This window comes from Lycium barbarum, chromosome 12 (genome assembly GCF_019175385.1).
Source record: "Lycium barbarum isolate Lr01 chromosome 12, ASM1917538v2, whole genome shotgun sequence".
Taxonomy (NCBI): domain Eukaryota; kingdom Viridiplantae; phylum Streptophyta; class Magnoliopsida; order Solanales; family Solanaceae; genus Lycium; species Lycium barbarum.
The window spans coordinates 67,962,785-67,984,229 of NC_083348.1; the positions used below are offsets into that span (position 1 = coordinate 67,962,785).

The window sequence follows — 21,445 nt, forward strand, 5'->3', positions numbered from 1 at the left end:
CAATATCATGCTTCTCATCTCATGAAATTAGTAAATAAAAAGAAAAACGTAGGAGCGGGGTTGGACCTTTTGATAAGCTAGAAGTATTATATAAAGGATCTCCATAGTATAATTTAGCACAAAACGGTAAGCATTTACTTTAGAAACGGTTAAAGAAGAAAGAAAGGTGCAATTAAGAGAACGTATAAAGCGTGACAGTTTTCATTTTTTTCTGAAATGATTAAGCAAGAGTAATGTGTAATTAATATAGCACATATGAATAAGAAAGAGGAAAAGTTGAAAAAATGATATAAAAAGTCCAAGAAAAAAAGGAGAAAAAAGATAAATTGTATTGTAGGCCATAGAGAGGTGTCACATCATCTTGTCTATATCTAGCTTTATTATATATATAGATTCTTAAGGTATAGCTTCAACTATGCATTGTGAAATTCTACAGCATATGTATCATCTTGGCATGTAAAGGGATATAGGGTCTAAAAGTTCAATTCAAGTTCACCAAGATTTTTATTTTTATTTTTTACTTTGCATATATAGTTACAATACCGTGTGTGTGTATATATTGCGAAAATTTTGTTTGTTCAATTTATGTATGTGTCATCTTCAAGCATATTCAAATGGACCTCTTTCATGGACAAAAGGTATGCCGGTATTTTTGTCAAAAAGTTTACATTTTTAGGTCCCATAGTTATTTCTTACTCAGTATTATTTGCTAATTTCCGGTAATATGTGCTATGTCATTTGCATGGAGCCGCGTGGCACACTCAATGATATTTAGTTCGACATTGGATGTATTTATTCTAAGGTAATTATATTTACTCGCTAAATTCATAAATTTTTCCTACTCTTATTTGTTGAATTTTCTTTCTACAAGTTATAATTTTTTCGATTAAATCTGTTCAGGGATTTGATACTTTGTCACTTTGAGAGCTACCTATGGTATTTAATGATTTGAAAATATAGGTAAAACCTGACTTTTTAACAAGTAGTGATGATTTGTCTAGCATTTACTATGAAATTAACAACGAAGTCGCAGAATAGGACATTTTTTTGACTTGTGTGGATGGATTTAATTTTTTACTATAATTATAGTTGTCATTAATAAAAAATTTGAACTTATTTAGTCTGTTTAATCTTTTGTCTAGCAAATGAAAACAATATGTATATTGGACTTGTAAGTTACATTAGTAGCTAACGGACTGTTTGTTCATATTTCTACGGTAAGAAGAAACAAAAATAATGTTTGCGTTGCAAAGAAAAGCTCCTTTCTTGTTTATTTCTTATCTTCCTTTTTTTAGTGACAAATATCGAATCTCACGTTAAATTATGTATGAATTTAAGCTTTGCATCTCTCGCATTCTCTTTATTTTGTTTATTGGACTGCTTCACTAATTAGTAAATTTCTTTGGAGGCTTATAAAAAAATATTGATTTTTGATGGAAGATTCCATATACATGTTGTCTTCCACCAAATTAAATATTTTATTTAAGTTTTATATTGCTCATTTTAAAAGATTTATCTTCATCACGACACTCGATAATCATCAACCAAACATAATTCACAATGCGCATAACAATTAAAAGGACCAAAAGCATTTGGAAAAAATAATTGAAAAACGGGTCCGAATTAATATAAAGATTTAAAGAACTTGTATTAGAATTGATGATCAATATTCCCTAATGATTTATTTGCAAAGTAAATGGTTTGATCTTTTCATATTCCTCTTTAATTCTTTTCATATTTTCTAATGAATATGAGTAATTAATGAGTATTAATATCTATACATCATCACAGTCAACAATAATTTTATGCACTATTTTCCATTTTTTTTAGACTTGATAATATTATCTTTTGGTCACTTATCTTTACTATTAGGAAGTTAAAGAAAAGAAAGCAAAATGGGATTTGACAATTTCCTTTTAATGAAAATGAACAGGTAGGGAAGTAAGAAAGGGGAAAAAAAATTGAAGACAAAGAGATTTAAAAAGAGAAAAAGAAAAGGAAAAGTAAGACAAAAATTTAGATAAGAGATTCATACAATTAAGTACTTAATTATATAAATATATTAAATGTAAAAGAAATAACCATGTTTTAAATTGTTGACCATATGAAAAGAGATCGATTTTTCTTGAAATTCTTTTTTTTTGTCTTTACACTAAGATTTTTTTTTTTTTGTGGTACACAAAAATATTGCGTCACTTTCATAACTAATACAAAAACAAGTAGTTTTAGAAGATTAAAAAACTCTCAAGTGATGAAAAATCATAGAAGAATATTTAAAATTAAGTGTTAATAATATATTAGGGTTAAAACTTGAAAATATGTGAACTTGAAGACTAACAAAGGATTTTTTTTTTTAAAAATTAACAATAAAAAATTTAAGCGCAGATAGTTCCACTAGTTTAACAATTACAAACAAGTTAATACTAGCATGAAATTGACATTTTCAAGCATGATATGCTGGATTGTCGATGCATTTACATTTAATATTAAACTTAAAATATACCCTTCCTTCTCTATAGTTTTCTAGCTCTCTCCACACCCTCTCTAAAAGCCCGTTTCTTAGTTACAAGTGTTCTATAATTAAAGGTTGGGATGAGGTGATACTTACCCCGTCATTTTTTTTTTAAAATAAATTAAGGTTTTGAATTTGACCCTCAAAAATTAAGTTACCATTGGTATGACGTATTTTATTCTCAAAGTGGATTTTTAGCGAGACTTCAACTTATTCAACCCCAAAACGGATATTAAATATTGGGCTGGAAATCAAAATAGAATTGTTTATGGTGTCTTGCTTTGTACTCCTCCTGTCTCAATTAATAAGACATCGTTTGACGAGGCATAATGTTTTTCTTAAAAAATAAGACTTTTAAAATTTGTGATCTAAAATTAACCCTAGACATTTATGTGACTATAATTTTTTTTTTAAATTAACCTGTTTCTAATTATAGAACAATGACATTTTCTTGGTAACTAAAAAGAAAAATGTGTCGATAAATTGTTGAGAGGAAGTAGGATTTAGACATTTAGCATTACTATTTTGGCACGATGTGACACAAACTTGGTATCTCGTGTTTTATATAGAGCCTGTTTGGCTTAGCTTATAAGTTGCTGAAAACAGTTTATAAGTTGTTTTCAGTTTTTTTGAATGTTTGACTGACCAGCTTATAAGTCATTTTGTGCTTAAAATAAGCCAAAAAAAAAAAAAAAAAACTAGGCTGTTTGGATGAGCTTAAAAAGAGCCCATCCAAACAGGCTCATAGTCTACTGATATTTTGATTTGATGCGACAATATATGTTGTTTAATGTGAGTCATAGAATACACCAGGCATGAGTTGTAAGGGTTCTTCAATTTTTAAAGGCCAAATCCATCGGGGCCTTGTGCTTGGCAAGATCCTTCACTTAAACATCTCAACTAAGCCTTGTACCTATTGAGCACTCAGACACCATTGAATTTGTTCCAATTAGACACTTTTTTGACAATCAGCTAAAATTAAAAAGTGTGTGTAATACACTTGCGGGTGACGTGGCATAATGACTAATTAAAAGAGGACATGTGGCATTTAGTGCAAAATAATCATTTTAAAGTAAACTATAAGAAAAAATAAAAGAAAAAACTATTTAATATAAAATTTTGAATGAAGACTAATATTTCAAAAAGAAAAGAAAAATCTATTTAATATAAAATTTTGAATGAAAACTATTGTTTCAAAAAAGAAAAGAAAAAATCTATTTTCTAACACATTATTAACACAAAAAAATAAAAAACATTTACTAACAAAAGAAAATATTGGAAATCATGTTTTTAGTGCTCTTTACCATCTTCTTGTGTGTTCTTGTTCCAACCACGATTTCAATCCAAAATTTCAAGAAAAATTCCTCCAAATTTGTTATAACTCTATTTAACGATTTCCCACTAAGACCTGAAGACAACCCCAACATTAATTTCTCAATTTTTTTATCAAATAAAGTAACTCATTTTAAATCTTCAAGCTTTCTAAAGAACCGATTAATTGTGTTTTGATGAGCTAATTTGATTTTCTTTTTCTTTTTATCAAGAGAGAGAGAGAGCAAGAAATTGGGTTTAAGAATAGTGACAACAATGAAGGTGAGGAAAGAAGATAAAATACGTGATTTTAGAACCTCCATTGAAGGAGCTTATGATAGAAGTGCACCTTGTTCCATTGCTAGAATTGATTGAAGGAGAAAAGATCTTCCAAGCCTTGAAGAAATGAAGAGTGCACTTTTTAATGTTCCTATAGATGGAGAGAAAAGAAAAAGTAGTGTCTTTCCTGATTTAAGGACCATCTCTATTTAAAAGGTAATAAAGTGTCTTTCCTGATTTAGGGATCATCTCTATTTAAAAGGTAATAAAGTGTCTTTTCAGATTTAAGGTACCTTTTTATATATTTTCATAAAAAAAAATGAAAAGAAATAACAAATATTTTCTAGATAGGCCCATATAATAATTCTTTATTAGATCATAAAATGGGCTTCTTTAGTGATAGAATATCTATGTAAAATATATTAATATGTGAGTCCATAAATAAAAAATTACTAACAATCTCCCACTTGAACCACATATATTTCTGAACAATCATACATAGATAAAAACTTTAGTGTGCACAACTATTGCTATCTTAATTGAAATATCTCAAAACAATCTGGTCCATCGATAATACCAATACAGGATCAAAGTGATTTTTGTAACATATATTCGTAACTAATCAATGGTCAAATATATTAGCAAAATCAATGACATAGATCAAACACGGAAATTACATGTAAAATGATCTAAATCATGTCTATTTTCAAATGGTCCTACTTTATGACTTGAATAGTCCAATATCACTTTCTTATACCTCATGCAATACGCAGTCAAAAGTTAATATCTTTATTTTCAGAGTTATCAATTAACATATAAAATTCATAAATTTCATAAAACTTTAATCTGTACAGAAAATAAACTTCAACATGTCAAAAACATAAATAAAATAACAAACTCCCACTAAACTGTCTCATCAGAGAGTCTAACAACACCCTTACGAGCAACATGCTCATGAAATACTTTAGGTGGCAAACTCTTAGTGAGCGGATCTGCAATCATTGAGTTTGTACTGATATTCTCTATTGACATAAGACGACTCTGAACTCTTTCCTTCACAACCAGAAATTTGATGTCTATGTGCATTGACTTTGACGAACTCCGGTTGTTCTTTGAATATAACTCAGCAGATTTATTATCACCATAAATTTTCAATGGTCTTTCTACGCCACTGACTATCTACATTCCGGTGATAAAATTTCGTAGCCATATTCCCTGATTTGATGCTTCATAGCAGGTTATAAATTCATCTTCCATAGTAGAAGAAGCTATTAGTGTTTGTTTGACACTCTTCCAAGAAATAACTCCTCCAGCTAACATGAAAACATAGCCTGATGTAGATCTCTTACTATTAAGACATCCAGCAAAATCTGAATCGGAATACCCCACGATCTCAAAGTGATCCGACTTCCTATAAGTGAGCATGTAATCTTTAGTTCTTTGAAGCTACCTCATAACCCGTTTCACTGCTTTCCAACGATCCATTCCGGGCTTACTTAAATATCTGCCCAACATTACCACTGTATACGCTACATCTGGACCCGTACAAATTTGTGCATACATGAGACTTCCCACTGCTGATGCATATGGGATTTTGTCCATCTCTTTCTTTTCTATGTCCAACTTTGGACATTGGCGCAAACTAAATTTATCACCCTTTGCCACAGGTGTATCTCCTGGTGCACAATTTTGCATTTCAAATCTACTGAGCATCTTATCAATATAAGTCTATTGCGATAGTCCAAGCTCACAATGTTTCTAATATGAAATTCTCCAGTATACAAAATTTTCATCCTTCAAGTACCCTGTCAATTGTCATACCTACATAGATGGCATTAAATGGTTTTGGGTTGCATTGAGTTAAATGAGTTAAATAAATTTGTTATTAACAAGATAGAATTACAATGTGACATGACATGCCAGCTAGGAAAGAAGGAGGATTTTGTGCGTGTAGTATATTTTGAGGAAAATAGTGACAGTTAGGTGATATTCTAGTCTTAAAAGAAACAAAAGTGATATTAGTGGGCGATTCTCAAAATGTGGGTGACCTTTTAGGGAATTTACTCCGTAAATTTATTTGTTTTGAATCACGTTCTATATATATGTTCGAGTTATTTGTATCAAAAACTACATATGTTTCATATTTACATGTGGACAGAATTAGAAAGAACTTAGGACAATATATTCTCGGGATTTTTATTATCTCTGTCCATTCTTTTTTTTAAACATTATGTGCGAATACGTATACTGTTTTAGTGTAATAAAGTGACAGTTGAGAAAGGGGAAACTTTAGGTGCGGATTCCGGAGAATGGAGTTGTCCCCGAGGCTCGTATCCAACTTATTACGTCTAAGACATGCCATAGAAGGAAGGGTGAAGCCTTACATACTCAGTACACTATTCGTACTGACGTTCCTTCTTGTGGACGCTGCGTTTCATGCCGCGCAGGTCAGCAGACAAGCGGGTTTGATTCTTAGGAGTTCTACCAGCGGCATTTGACAGCGCTCCAGTTGTTCCGGAGCCCCAGTTCCTTGGTACTATTTTGTGTATATACTCGGGCACGACAGTACTCGGCCCCTTTCTATGTATATGTGTACTATGTCTAGAGGCTCGTAGACAGATATGTACAGTTAGATGTGTTGTATTTTGGAATGTTCACGTCGCCGTATAACGTGATAGCAAAGTTTACTAGTCTATGTTTACGATGATGCTACTAATGTTAATGTTCAGTAACGAAAAAAAAAATATATGGCACAGTTCCTACGGCCCGCTGAGAAGTAAAGGTAAAACGATAGATAAGGGGTGCTCGGTACAAGTATCGGGTACTCGTCACGGCCCCTAGTCGGGTCGTGACAGAACCATTCATGAAACTAACTTGTCATCATGATCCGTTAATGCACTTTGGGTACAGTAGCAGAATGAGCAGGGGTTAATTGTACCTCTAACATATTTTGAAAATCATTCTTCAAGTTTTCTACACACCCATTATTAGCTTATGCCTAAGTCCCAACTATAATCGGTCATGCATTATAATGTCAAAATCAGGACCTAGCGCAGCCTTGCTCTTTCATTTTCACTACCACATGGATGGAATCATATCTGGGTTATATTTATCATATAATCATAGGAACAAATTTATTATTAACATGACTTAGTACCATCCTCCACATGACCATCTCTCGATCACTTGGTCTTACAAACATTTTTTCCCCTCTCAATTGCAAATGTGGATTCTCACCAAATATATGTCAGGATCATCTTTTGAGTTTCGAGTTTGGGCCAAATTGAATCTAAAGAGTTTGGTCCAAATTCTGCTTGACTAATTGAACAGATGAGAGTTAAATCGAACCTTGAACTATAGCTTCACTCTATAACCAAAAAATGATAGAGTCGACATTGAGGTGCCAAAAGATTTCCATTGATACAAAGATAATGTTTGGATAACTTGTATTGCATTGCATTGTTATGTGAATAAACTTTTTGAATAACTTGAATGTTTGTTGTGGTTTAATAAAATTCTTATCGTTTGATTTGATCATAGCGTATTGTATTGTATAATATATAATATATGCGTTTACTAAATTATTTCTAATTGTTGAAAATATTATATTTCTCAACACTTGGTTACAAAAATCATGAACAAGTAATCATGATAAGTAATTAATGGACAAAGTGAAAAGAAGAAGTATTGGCTAGGTACATCACGATTGCCTAAGAAATTCGGAAAAGAAATACATGTAATTTCTACAACGAGAAAGATGTGGCAGAGATGCCTACGGCAGAATTTAGGATGGAGTTAAATTGGAAAATAGAGTAAAGAGTTAATTAAGATTGACAAATAACGGGTTAGAGAAATAAATTGATGATCTTACCACACCAAATCTCGGTTATTACATAAAATAGATCTTTCTATTGCTACTAACGATAATAATAATATAATGCAATAAAATCTAAATAACAGTTAAAATAAAGGGAAACTTATATAAATAGCTACCTTTTAGTAGCTTGTAACAAGAAATAGCTATAAAATTGTTATTTACTAAGCGTATTTTTCAGTTAAAACGCGTGTATTTCATTTTTTTGAAATATAGTGAAATACACGGAAATATAGTTATGATGTGTAATTTAAAAAAATATTTTAATTTTGAACAATAAATAAAATAAAAGGTAGTTACTATTCATAAATAGATCTTAGAAGTAGCTATGATAAGTAAATTTCCCTAAAATAAATATTATATTTAAAAATCCATACAACGGATAACAGTAACAGCAATTCAAACCAGCAGCTATCACTGCATGTCTTTTTTCTTGGTCAAATATCAACTACTCTATGTAAGTAAATAGTATATACACAGCATATGTCGTGTTGCATCTTTTAGACTACTACAGTATTTGTCAACATATCTTGTTAAAATGATGAGACTAAGATCGCAAGTCACAAAGATTTTGGTTCAATTATCTTAGACAGTAAGACAATTTTATATCTACTCATGATTGACCTGTTTTATCTATATATATGGTAATTTGTGATTGTTAATTTTATTATTGATAAACTCTATTATTCCTATAAAACTTTCTGCAAGTGGGTAGTCGTTCTATAATCATTTATTCAAAATATTTACTGAGCATTTTAAGTACTAAATGGACAGAAAATGATTGATTTACCTAGTTAAATCGTTTACCAAGTGTTGTAAAACATCTACAACGAAACGATTAATGATATCTGAGCGAGAAAAGAGATTGACTTTTTTTTTGTTTTGTATCGATGAACTATACCTTGCGTCTCAATTTATATGATATTCGACTGACGTTTGGTCATACATATTATTTGCCTTTTTTTTTGGGTAAAAACTTGTTCGGTTGTACATTGTGTTAATCTTTCAGTTCAAACATTAAAAAAGTTTTTCAAGTTTGATCGAACAAGTTTTTCTAGTTAAAAGAATTTCTCCACTATCCTTTTTCTAAGTGAAATGTAAATTCAAACACAACTTTTACTTCAAATATCACTCATTATTCGTGTCTAAATGCCTATATACTTTTGAAATTATGGTATAACATAAATTACAAATATTTGTGTGGTCATACATCATTTTGTTAAGAATAAAATAAAAATATAAAGTAAATTATTTCTAAATAAATATGATATATTTTTGTTAATAAATTAAATGACCATAAATTAAAATAATAAGACAGAAATAAAGATCTGGATTTACTCATATGTTATTCCAAAAATCTTTCTTCAAAGTAGCAACGGAAATGTGGCACCAAGCAAATTTAACAAGTGTCTCATCGGCTGATTCTTAATTGATTGGTATTTTATATAATATTAATATAATGAATGTGAGGACAAGTCAGAAGCATGTCATTTAGTAGTTTAACAAAAAAACAAAACCTAAAAAAGCGAATTGAGAGAAAGTTAAGAAATGCCTGTCTATAGCAGGACTTTTGGTACAATTGTCTACTTGAAAATGACACAGACGTGAGAGGACAACAAGTTCAGAGAATTCTATGTGGACATTTATAGAAAAGGAAAATTATATTTTCCTGTAAGTCACTCTAATGCATCTATTGGTGTTTACACTGGAATCTTCTTTGGAAGCTAGGACCTATCTTATTACTACTTTGATGAGAAGTGATCTAGCGGTGAGCGTTCGGTTTTTCGATTCGATTTATTAAACTTCGATTTGGCTATTTCGGGTTCGATTTTTTGAAGGTGGACACTGAACACCGAACCCAACTAGTTCGATTCGGTTCTTTCGGTTTCGGTTTTTTAAAGTTCGGTTCGGTTCGGTTTCGGTTTTTTCAATTCAATTTTTTTGATATAATATTAGAAGCGATTCCATTGACACTAATTCATATTCTCAAAACAATAAAACATAAAACTGATAAATTGAAATCAAAATCAAACAAACAGGATACACAAGAACAGAAAACTATAATCATGATATAGGATTACTAGATGTTATATACATACCGTAAGAATAATTAAGAAAACACATAAAGGACATACATTAATCCTAAAGACACATCCTAGTTACCTTTCTTTGTTAAGGATATTTGATTTTCTCAATTGAAGTGGAAAATTATGGATACAAATGCAAAAGATGACTTATTACAATTGAGTTTTTTTTGCTTTAAACTTAATGGGCTTGGACTATTTTAATTTTTTTTGGGTAATGTATTAAATTTCGGTGCGCGTTCGGTTTTTCGGTTCGGTTTTATCAAACTTCGGTTCGGCTATTTCGGTTTCGGTTTTTTTACGGTGGACACCAAACACCGAACCAAACTAGTTCGGTTTGTTGAAGTTTCGGTTCGGTTCGGTTCGGTTTTTCGGTTTTCGATATTTATGCCCAGCCCTAATCAAAACGTCCTAGTAAGGCAAAATATATAAAGGACTCCTTGTATTTGGTATTTTAATAATGTTACCTCCTCAAATAATAACTGGTCTTAATTACTCCTATACTTTGTCTTTTTATAATTCAGATGATTTCAAATTACGTTGGCGCATGAGAGTGTAAAATAACAGCCACATCATATTAATATGATGTGTAACAAAATCTAAAATATCATTTCCTTTTATATTTAGCCATTCCAGCGTTTATTTCCTTCCATCTATCTTCTCTATTCCTCCATTAAAATACAACCCAATTTTTCTTCTTTTACTAATTTTCTTTTGAGCCGGTAACGATTATAGAAACGCCAAGTGTATGAGGTAATTAGGACTAGTTATTATTTGAAGGTATAACGATTATGAAAAAGTCAAGTGCGGGGAGGGGGTAGTTAGGACCAAGTGTTGTTTAAGAGGGAATCTGAATAAAACACGCTAAATTTAAGGTGTATTTAGGTATTTGCATTTGTAATAACTAAATCTAACTTTTCTTATTTTTCTTGTTTTCAAAGAACATATCAGAAAACAATTCTAATGCCACCTTAAACATGTTAGCACATTCAACAATGCATTACAAACAAGTTACTACTAACGCGAAATTAAACTTCAAGCATGACATGCTGGATTGCTGGTACATGTACATTTATTTAATACAGTATTAAACTTAAAATATACCCTTCCTTCTCTATAGTTTTGAATTTAAACCTCGAAAACTGAGTCTCCATTTGTATGAAGTAGTTTATTCTCAAAGCGAAATTTTGTAGCGCGATTTCGAATTATTCGACACCAAAACGGATATTGAATATTGGGTGGAAAATTTAAAAAGAAGTGTTTATAGTCTCTTGCTATATAGGATTTAGCATTATTATGAATTATTTTATTCTCAAATTGAATTTTTTTAGCTCGAATTCGAATAATTCGACCCCAAAATAAATATTGAATATTGCGTGGAAAATAAAAAAAGAAGTGTTTATGGTCTCTTGCTTTATTGGATCCTTTGTCGTTTGATACATAGACAAAATTATCCCAGGATTATAATCCTTGGACTAATTTATCCCATCTCTTGAGACTAATTTATCCCATCTAAGAGATGTGATAAAATAATTTCAGGATTAATGGGATAAGATGGGATATCCCATCTTTAAGTTTGGGATGCACTTTATACTTTGTTTGGTACAAGGATGAAATTGGCAAAACTGTGATATTTTAGGGGGTTTTAACCTATTCACTCAAATTTTTTCCACATGTCCTGCCACTTGGAACTCTTTGGAGGATTTTTTGGAGCGTGATGTTCACGTAGTATGTTATATTTCTTGAGGGGGTATTTTAATATAAGTTCATGATAATTCAAGGGGATTCTGTGAACAATCAATAGTTTAGGTACGAAACTCATAAAACAGGCGATAGTTAAGGGGTACTTTAACCTATCCACTCTAAAAATTTGTGCAAAATAGCCTCTCGCCAGAACTTCACTACCTTGTTCTTCTCCTTCTTCTTCTCTCCTTCGTCCTGCAATAAATTATGAATACACTGCTAAGTTGAAATTGGAAGAACACTATTATTGAATTTTGTTGAGTTTGAGAAAAAGATTGTTGAAGAAGACGAAGTGAGTAAATGGATGTTTAAAGATTTGAATTGAATCTAACCACTAAGAGTATAATTGATATTAGTATTTAAAAAGTTAGATATCAAATTTGGAGTTGATTTGGATTAACTTGGATAAATTTTGAAATAGAGCGAAATTTCAATGCAAGTCTTAGGGGTTCATTAAGACTTATAAACAATTTATTCCAAGTTATGATGCAGTTATACTAAAATCCTGATGATCGTCAAAACTTGTGGTTAAATAAGTTTTTGCCATTCATCATAGACTATTGGTGCATCATCAGTACTTGTGAACAATTTGGTCAATAGTCGTGACAATATTTATACTAAAATCTAGATGATTCGCCAAGACTTGTGGCGAGACAAATCTTTATGCATTCATTAGACCTGGTGATCTGCCAGGACTTGTGACCAATTTATTTTAAAGTTGAAACACAACTTTTACTAAATTCTTTGTGATCTATTATGACTTGTGGCAAGACAAGAGTTTGCTCATTTATCCGAAATTCTGGCATTCGTCAGGACTTTATGGCCAAGTTTTGGCGTGCAAACTATTTTTGCTAAACTTTTTTAAACGACTTCAAAACTTAAACAACAATGCAAAAATAATCTTGTTTGTGCAATCTCCCGTTCCAGATACTAAATGGTTAAACTCCTTATCTAGTTTCATGTTGTATGACATTTTTTTCAACAATCGTGATATCTTGGCTAACTTACACGCATCTCGACTAATCCACTAGATATCTACCACCTCCCACCACCAACAAATTCCAGGTAAATTATGTCCACTCTTTAGAGTCAAAATATCCTTAATTTGATTGCTACTCTTCCTTCAAAAACCAAAGTTCGTCTTCTCTTCAAGTTGTAATTTAACATTTTTTTCGTATCTAAGCATAGAGATGATACATTTTTCCTACCTTTATAGAATTTGTACGTTTTCATCAAACTTACTTTTAAATGTGTACATATTATTCTAAGACAAAATCATTTTCAAATACGTACATAATACTCTAACTTTCTAGATATTTTCCCACAATAATAAACTTTATATCGATTATTAAATTCGTTAATCCTTAATTCCTCATCATATTTATAAGATAGATAAAAACAAAAATAGTACGTCTAATAGAGACGTCTCATAAGTCTAGAATCAGAATTTCTTTGGTCCCTCCCAGCCCACTACGCGTCGACATCCACCGTCCCCCCCGTCTACCCCCCCCCCCCCCCCCAAAACCCTTGTAAATTTTCACCGTGAATGTAAACATGGATTTTTTTTTCAATTTATTAAAATAAAATTTATATATTTGAGACTACATAGAAAAGTATTACTCCCTCAATCTCAGTTTTTGTGATATAATTTAATTAGACACAAGATTTAAGAAGGTAAAATTTGTGGTCTAAAATAAACTACAAATACTTATATGGTGTTAAATAAGGAAAATTTTTAAGTTAAATTTTTTTTAAATATAGAAATATATCATTCTGTTTAAAATTGACTATAAATAAAAGTATATAACATAGAAAATAAATTAAAATAATTAATAATTTATTTAACATATATTTAAAAAGAAAAGTTAACCTTCCAAATTCAAAAGTGTCATATAAATTGTGACGGAAGAATAATAATATAAAAAAGTAGAAAGTCGTACAGAAAACGCTAATGCAGGACAGGGATTTGTCATGAAGTAGAAGTTGGTGGCCTGTGCTTCTATTTCTCTACACACTATAATATGCTCACAAACAACGCTAATTCATTTCCAAAATAACTAGTATTTTGTATTAAAATAATGTAAGTTTACTCTCTATTTTAATTCGTCCTTTCTGTTTTAGCGGTTCACTTTCATCCATTTGTTACCCAATAATTAATATTCTGTGCTTATCGCCTAGCACTTAGCGTTTCCAGGTTTATTTTTCTCACTTCTCTCCTGTTTTTGGTATCTATATTTTGTCTTTTTCTGATTTTGAATTATATACGTGCCTTAATTATTATTTGTAGATTTTGATCAGTTTTGAGAAAACGAAATTGCTGTGAAAAAAGGAAAACGATGTCGTCGAATATAATTCCCGGCACTGATGGATCGCCTTCCAGAATTGTATTGAAGGAGCATACTGGATCAACTGCTGAGGTTTCTTGTTTTTTTTTTTTTTTTTTTTTGAGTTTATGAGTAATATTTGCGATGGATAATTGTGATTTGAGTTTTGTATTTAGTTTATGAGGGATTTTAATTGTGTTTTCCTAAAATTATGACTGTTTGTGCTGTATAATTGTGATTAAGTAGGTGTTTGGCTATAGAAACCAAACAAATATTTTTCACTTTATTTGGAGTTTTTGAAGTTTGGAGTTGTGTTTGATTATAGTTTTTGCAAAAAAAATAAATAAATAAAAATATTTGGTTGTTTGAGTGTACCGAAAGTGAAAAAAAGAAAAATGAAAACAGGGTTTTGGGTGTATTCCAAAATTTCACATTTCATGGACAAATGCTGATTTTTCAAATAAAAATTTTCCGGAAAAAAGTGAATAATTCTCATGGCCAAACGGGTAATAAGTTCGTTGTTTCGGTTCTGTACATGCTTGTTTTACTTACTGAAATGCACGGATTTGTACATTTGTAAAGCTTGACGAATGGCACTATTCTTCATTGAATTATTGATCATTCTTATGGGAATAATTTACTGAAGATAGAGGGTTTAATATCTCAAGCTTTACCTGTTGTTGAAAGTGTTTTGGTTTCTCCATAACTAGTAAGTAGTAATCCTAAATTTGATCTTTTTTAGTGACTTCTGTACTTCATCTTTGCAATTTGTAGTTTGTTAATTAGTTTGATTTTGGTAGTTGTAATGCTTGGCCTTTCTAAACTAAAATATCACCTCATAGCTGAATTATGGCTTTGTTTTTCCCATCTCGAACATTTTCCAGAAGTTCTCAAAAGTACATATTCGTAGTTTGGATAGCGAGCAACCTCTTGATTAGAAGAGTTTCTGTAAAGGCACGCTGCTTGCTTATGAGAAGCTGAAATAGTTAACAGAAGATAACGCATCGGATAGGAAATATTTTTCATGGCTTTTCTTGTTTTTGTTCCTATTCATTATTATCTCAGTGGTTGGTTATACCTTGAAACTTTCAATTTCTGTTGATCTTTTCCATTTTCTTGCTAATGGTTTAGTCCTGATCAAAAATGGTCTTGTCTTGAACTTTAGCGTTTACGGAGTAGGTGTTATCTAGTCAGAGCTATAGGTGTTATCTAGTCAGAGCTATGTAGCTATCAATGCTTTTGGGAAAACAAATGAAGTGACAATAACTTGGGCTCTCCATTGTACCTATGAAAAGCTCTTCGATGTCCATTTAACTTAGAGATGATGTGCTACCTTTTCAATTGGCATATGGAGGATCCTCTATTATCCAAATGCATGAAGTAGTATACATGGCTGAATGGCCAGGTGAAATATCACGAAGTGGTTGTGGGACTACAATGATACTGAGCTTTATGGGTTGGAAAAATACAAAAAGTTCTGTTTTATCTTGTCCTTCATGTCACCTAATTCTAGTACATATTCTCTGCTGCAGGTGCTTTTTCAGGGAGGACAGGTTGTTTCTTGGAAGAATGAACGAAGAGAAGAACTGCTGTTCAGGAGTAATAAGGTCTAAAAGCGTTCACTAAACTTGTTCTGAACTTTAGTTATCACATCCCAATGCATTTGATGAATGTTCTTATGGATTAGTATAGTGAAAAGAGACTGAGAATGTCAAACCTTCCTGTATATACTTAAGTAGCTGATCTGTTTTTATTTTGTTGTATGACATGCATGCGGGGGCACAAAGTTTTTGTGACTAAATGCTATCAACTTTACGTGTCAATGCAACAGTTCCATTCATATTCATGTTTGTCTTGCTACTTTGTGAACATGAAATGGATAGTTCTCCTATGTGGAAGTTCACAATTTTGGACATTTGGATTTCACCTTCAGCTGGATACTCTTCAGTCTTGACTCCATATTTGAGGATCCGAGTTTCTCAACTTGAATTATGATCATTATATGAATTACCAAAAAAATTTAAAAAAATCCAAAGGTCTGGATTTGGGACCACTGTAGAAATTGGAGTTTAAAGAACAAAACTGAAAAGTACTTTCTCGGAGAAATCTCTGAAAAGACAGTTGTTGATGCTGGAATTGTTCCTTTTCCAACCTTAGCATCTCGGAAGTGCTTATGTATAGTAAAAGATTGAGTTGCTTTGATAACTTGTGTATTCACTTGGTCTACCATACTTCTGAAACCAACTAATTGCATTGGCCTCTCCAGCATTGTGCAGCACGATGAGCAACATCTGATCAGTACTTAAATCCCGCGATTCACTTCTACACCATATCAAATAGGACTCACATCTAACGGGCTACATGTCTTATGAGACGGCTGTTCCTTTAAGCAATTTTGCGCCACCTTCTACTAGGATTCGCAGGTTAGAAGGGCTGATCAGTGTTTTATCTATGATGTGTGCATCACTGAATAGGTATCCAGCGACTTAAGAGTAAATATGACTAGCTCCTAAGTTGTGCGGACTCTCCGTTTTTGGTGCTGATCCAGACAAATTTGGGGGAAAATTGAGATTTTGATTTCTCAAAATTAAAGATAAAACAGATTTAAGATAAGGAAATGACGTACCTTCAATATTATAGTACTTTTGTCTCATTTTTGCTGCTTCGTGTTTCAGAGAATATACACGTAAGTTTTTCATAGAATATCTCTCAACATTAATAGCTCTACTTTTTATAATTTTGAATTTTCTTAGGTTGAATCCCCGCACCCGTATCCATACCTGGATAAAATTTAGATTTTGCCGAATCCGACACTCGGATTACCCGTATCGGATGCCCGCACCTGAGTCCGAGCAACTTAGACTAGCTCTTCTTTACAGTCCATAAAAGCAAAAATTATCCTCGTATGCAGGGTGAAATGCTATTCAATTATGTAGAGATGTCAAATCTCTCAAGGAATGTTGAGTTCAAAATCAGCAAAGCATAGAATGTGGAGTATAGTCCATATTGCTTGTGTAACGTAAATGTGACTGTGGTATAAGGAAACTTTAGGTTTCAACTATATAAAGTTGCTAGATCTCTCACATAACTTGATTTACTTGTATGTTTGAAGATACACCTCCCACTCAAGATATTGACTTTAGATCATTGTTCATTCATTTATATTGGCAGCCGGATGCTTCTGTAGCCCTTTTCTCTTATTATTGTCCTGACTATGGGTTCTTGCACGATCTTGCAGACCCTGTGGAAACCTCCTAAAGCCATCAGAGGGGGAATACCTATCAGCTTCCCACAGGTTGGCCCACAAACTGAACTAGCAATTTTGGGGTTCTTTCTTTGTTCACTTTTGCATTTTAACTGTAAATGTGTATTGTAGTTTGGAATTTTTGGTTCTTTAGAGCGACATGGTTTTGCAAGAAACAGAGTTTGGTCATTGGACGATTCTCCTTCTCCTCTACCTGCAGCAAACAGTCAGTCCACTGTGGATCTCATCTTGAAGTCCACAGAAGAGGATCTGAAGACTTGGCCTCATAGGTGGGGAGATGCACGGTCTTACATTCTATTAGCAGATAGTAATGCCTATTAAGATCAAGATCTACAAAGCTAACTTGAGGTGCGGTTTGGCAGGTTTGAGCTGCGGCTGCGTATTTCTGTCAGTGCTGGCAAGCTGACTTTGATCCCTCGTGTGAGGAATATAGATAACAAGCCATTCTCATTCACGTTCTCCATGCGTAATTATTTATCTGTTTCTGATATCAGGTTTGCCTTGTTGGTTCGCTAGTTATTTTTCTGGTAACAAGTTGGAATTTGCAATAACTATTATTGTCCCTTTTTAGGGGTTCTTGCAATGAATTCAGACGACGTATTATAATGTATCCTGCTCATTCAATCATGAATGTTCTCATTTTTTTTTTATAGCTGAACTTTGCTAGATACACCACTATGCTTTTTCAGATAGGTGATGCAGTTTATTTGCAGTGAAGTGCGGGTTGAGGGCTTGGAGACACTTGACTACTTCGAGAATTTGCAGCAGGGTGAAAGGTACACAGAGCAGGCAGATGCAATTACATTTGATAGTGAGGTAATATTACTATTTTTAGGCTTGTTCTCCATATTTCTCGAGGATAGACACCTTAATTTGAACTCAGGACCACTCGGTGCCAGAGGAACTTCTCTTAGATAACTTCAGTATGCTTGGTTGTTTGAATTTTTCATATTTCAGTGAAAAGAGGAGGACTTCATTTCACACTATTATTTTGCTGATCTAGACCTTTTCATTCTGTTAGATTGATAGGGTATATCTGAGCACACCAACAAAAATTGCCATAATAGACCATGAGAAGAAGAGAACTTATGTCCTTCAGAAAGAAGGAATGGCAGATGCTGGTATGGTGATTATTACCTTTTCTTTTTCTTTTAATTTTTGATCTCTTTTCTCTCAATCTCCATTGAGTATTTTTAAGTGCAATGTGGATGTGATATGCAGTTGTTTGGAATCCTTGGGACAAAAAGGCCAAGTCTCTCCCCGATTTAGGTGATGAAGATTACAAGAAGATGCTATGTGTGGATTCTGCTGCTGTTGAAACTCCGATTATCTTAAAACCCTCGGAGGAGTGGAAGGGGCGGCAAGAGCTTTCTACGGTATCGTCAAGTTACTGCAGTGAACAATTGGACCCTAGGAGAGTTCTTTATGGCCTTACCTAATCTCATCCATGGTGTGATTGAGGTGCTATATCTAAGAGTTTATTTATGTATACTATATGTGCCTTTTGCTATTCCACAAACACATTCATGTTTAGTTTGTCAGTTTCTGGAGGGTTAACTTTAACATTACGGATCTATTTTATGAGCACATAGTTGCTGTTGCAGATCGTTTGCTGAGCTTCCACTGCTTCTTTTCTCCAACTGTGAGATATCTTATATAGTTATATGTTTTCAATTTTACATTGCATAAAGAAAATCCCTTCTTGGTGTTGCAATAGTTCGATGGATGACTAATTTGAATAGCAGAAAATATAGCATATAGAATATAAATACACAACGCATGCATACATAATGTAAGAGTTGAGAGAGAGATAGGGGGTGGTTTTTTTTTTTTTTGGGGGGGGGGGGGGGGGGGGTTGTGGAGGAGTTTCGAAGATTGCATAATAAAACTTATGAAATACTGCACTATGAAAAATCAACCATGTTGTGATCATTCTCTTATTGAGCAATTATTCATCAGTCCAAATTCACCAGCTTATTCCTTAACAACCTACAAATTGCTGGAAACCCGCTACTTAGAACAGAGAGAGCATGGATGCCCCGAACTTCTCCTTGGCTTCTTTGTCAAAGGGATCATCACCTAAATACATGTAGATGAAGGCCCTGCAGAGTAGTTCACTTTCCACCTTGCTCACAATCTCACCCTTTACTGCATTTAGTTAAATTTAAGGTTTAATCAAGTTTTCCAATCAAATTGATCGCGTGATACTGATAAGAACTAACTTGTGGTAGATTTTACCTTTGGTCTGAAGAACATATCCTGGGAGTCTTGAAATCTCAATTACAGAACCAGAAGCCAGCTTTATGTCATCAGATGCTTCACCCATGATCCTAATATAACAACATTGATATTAGAGTTTTAGCATTCAAGTTAGGGTTGAATAGAAATAATTAGCAATTTAAATTGGTTGTAGTACTTCTTTGTGAGCTCATCGTTCTTCCCACCAGTGAGTTTCTTTATGGCAGCTCCGAGGCCTTCGTCAAAGTTCTTTCTTACCATGCTCATAGTCAGGTTAGAGAAAACAATTACCAACCGCACCACCATTCCTAAATCACTGTCAATCACCATTTGGAACATTTCCTTTGTTGGTTTTGAGGGTGCTTTCCCTACCTTGGACTGCATAAGGTCTTTCAATTTCTCATTGTCTGCATATATTCCTGCAGTCAAATAATAGGGAGAGTGGTTAGTTTGTGGAGGCCAGTTTGTGTAGCTATATCCCCTATCATAATTAGGTTGAACTAGATTAGAACATAAATCAAGTAGAAGACACATGTAACGGTGTATTACCAAAGCCATAGACTTTAATGCCCATGCCAAGCATGCTCTTCTTCCTTAAACCTACGGATTTCAACTGCTTCCCATCTTCAAGTCTGACAGCAAAAGAGACTCCAGTTTTAGGCTCAACCTCAACGGGAACTTCCTCCTCTTTGAAAGTTGCACCATTGGGTTCTTTCTCCGGATCACGTTTCTCGTTCTTTTCCTCTTCACTTTTGGCTCCATTAGGCTTCTCTTGTGTTGTTTCTGTAGTCTTTGGTTCACCTTCGCTTGCCTTCTCCTTGTCCATTGTTGACTTTAAAGCAAGACCACTCTCGGGGTCGATTTCAACTGCCTCAATCTTGGCAGTGACATCTTCCATGGCGGTCGGCATTTTACACTGATGGATGGTTATAGGCAAAGAGGAAGATAGGAATTGTATTTCTGTTTTGCTGTGATTTGAAGATTCAGTGTTTTTGAGGTTTATATAGGGAGAAATTTGCCAGAAACCTGCTGTGATTTATTGATGTCTGAGTCTATTGGCACAGAGAAAGGATGCACCTAATCGTCTTTCCTCGGTATGAGCATTGAGATAAAGGGAGGTAAATGGTACTCTGCTGTTTTTAGTGTGAGTGTCTAGCTTGACTAATCACGACATTTAAAAAAATAAGGAGGTTTAAACTAAAAATGTGTATAATGTATCAAAATGTCTTTTTGAATTTTGTTGTCCTACACATGCCAAACAAAACTACAGTCAAACCTCTCTATAATTGCCATTCATTATAACGACATTTCAATATAACGGCTTGATTTTCTCCAGAACCGATTTTTCATGTTATATATTACTTCTCTATAACAAAATTTTACCTATAACAGTAATGACATTCATTATAGCGGTACACTCTTTATAAAATTATCTCTCTATAACAGTCATACTAAAATATTGTGTAATAAATTTTGTAAGAAATATAATATGTATAAAAATAAAATATTAAAATATTTATGGTAATCATCATTAATGTCATGCACATAGTAAATTTCAAGTACGAAGAGTCAAATGTTAAGTTCTTAGACAGCTATTGAATTCCCTTTTGCTGTAAATTTGAACAAAATTCTTCGTCAACGCAAGCGTTATATTATCACAAAGAGACTGCAGTTTGCGAAACAACCTACAATTGTAGAATTCTTACGTCAAACATGAAATATTTAAATTCTCAATTAATTTTAAATGCATATGTTCCTTGAATTTTAATTCTTTATTGGTACGGTACGACTAGTTATAGATTTATTAGTAATTAA

At 32.8% G+C, this 21,445-nt stretch overlaps 2 protein-coding genes across 3 annotated transcripts; one reads left to right on the forward strand and one right to left on the reverse strand.

The window, feature by feature from the left end:
- Positions 1–13,840: 13,840 nt before the first annotated feature.
- Positions 13,841–18,995, forward strand: LOC132621580 (putative glucose-6-phosphate 1-epimerase). Of its 2 annotated transcripts, XM_060335904.1 has the most exons (10): positions 13,841–13,997; positions 14,091–14,220; positions 15,660–15,734; positions 17,366–17,422; positions 17,504–17,661; positions 17,755–17,886; positions 17,964–17,999; positions 18,106–18,208; positions 18,414–18,513; positions 18,614–18,995. In XM_060335904.1, exons 2-10 carry the CDS (start codon positions 14,140–14,142, stop codon positions 18,829–18,831), a joined length of 960 nt encoding a protein of 319 aa, XP_060191887.1. In that variant the 5' UTR covers positions 13,841–13,997; positions 14,091–14,139; the 3' UTR covers positions 18,832–18,995. The 2 variants fall into 2 exon arrangements, with proteins under 2 accessions (XP_060191887.1, XP_060191888.1); XM_060335905.1 differs by lacking the exon at positions 17,964–17,999.
- Positions 18,996–19,267: 272 nt separating this feature from the next.
- On the reverse strand, positions 19,268–20,743 carry LOC132622404 (chalcone isomerase-like protein 1). The gene is made up of 4 exons (XM_060337012.1): positions 20,180–20,743; positions 19,809–20,049; positions 19,631–19,722; positions 19,268–19,540 (listed from the first exon to the last, which is right to left on the reverse strand). The coding sequence occupies exons 1-4, from the start codon at positions 20,538–20,540 to the stop codon at positions 19,407–19,409; spliced, it is 828 nt and encodes a 275-aa protein (XP_060192995.1). The 5' UTR covers positions 20,541–20,743; the 3' UTR covers positions 19,268–19,406.
- Between the last annotated feature and the right edge of the window lie 702 nt (positions 20,744–21,445).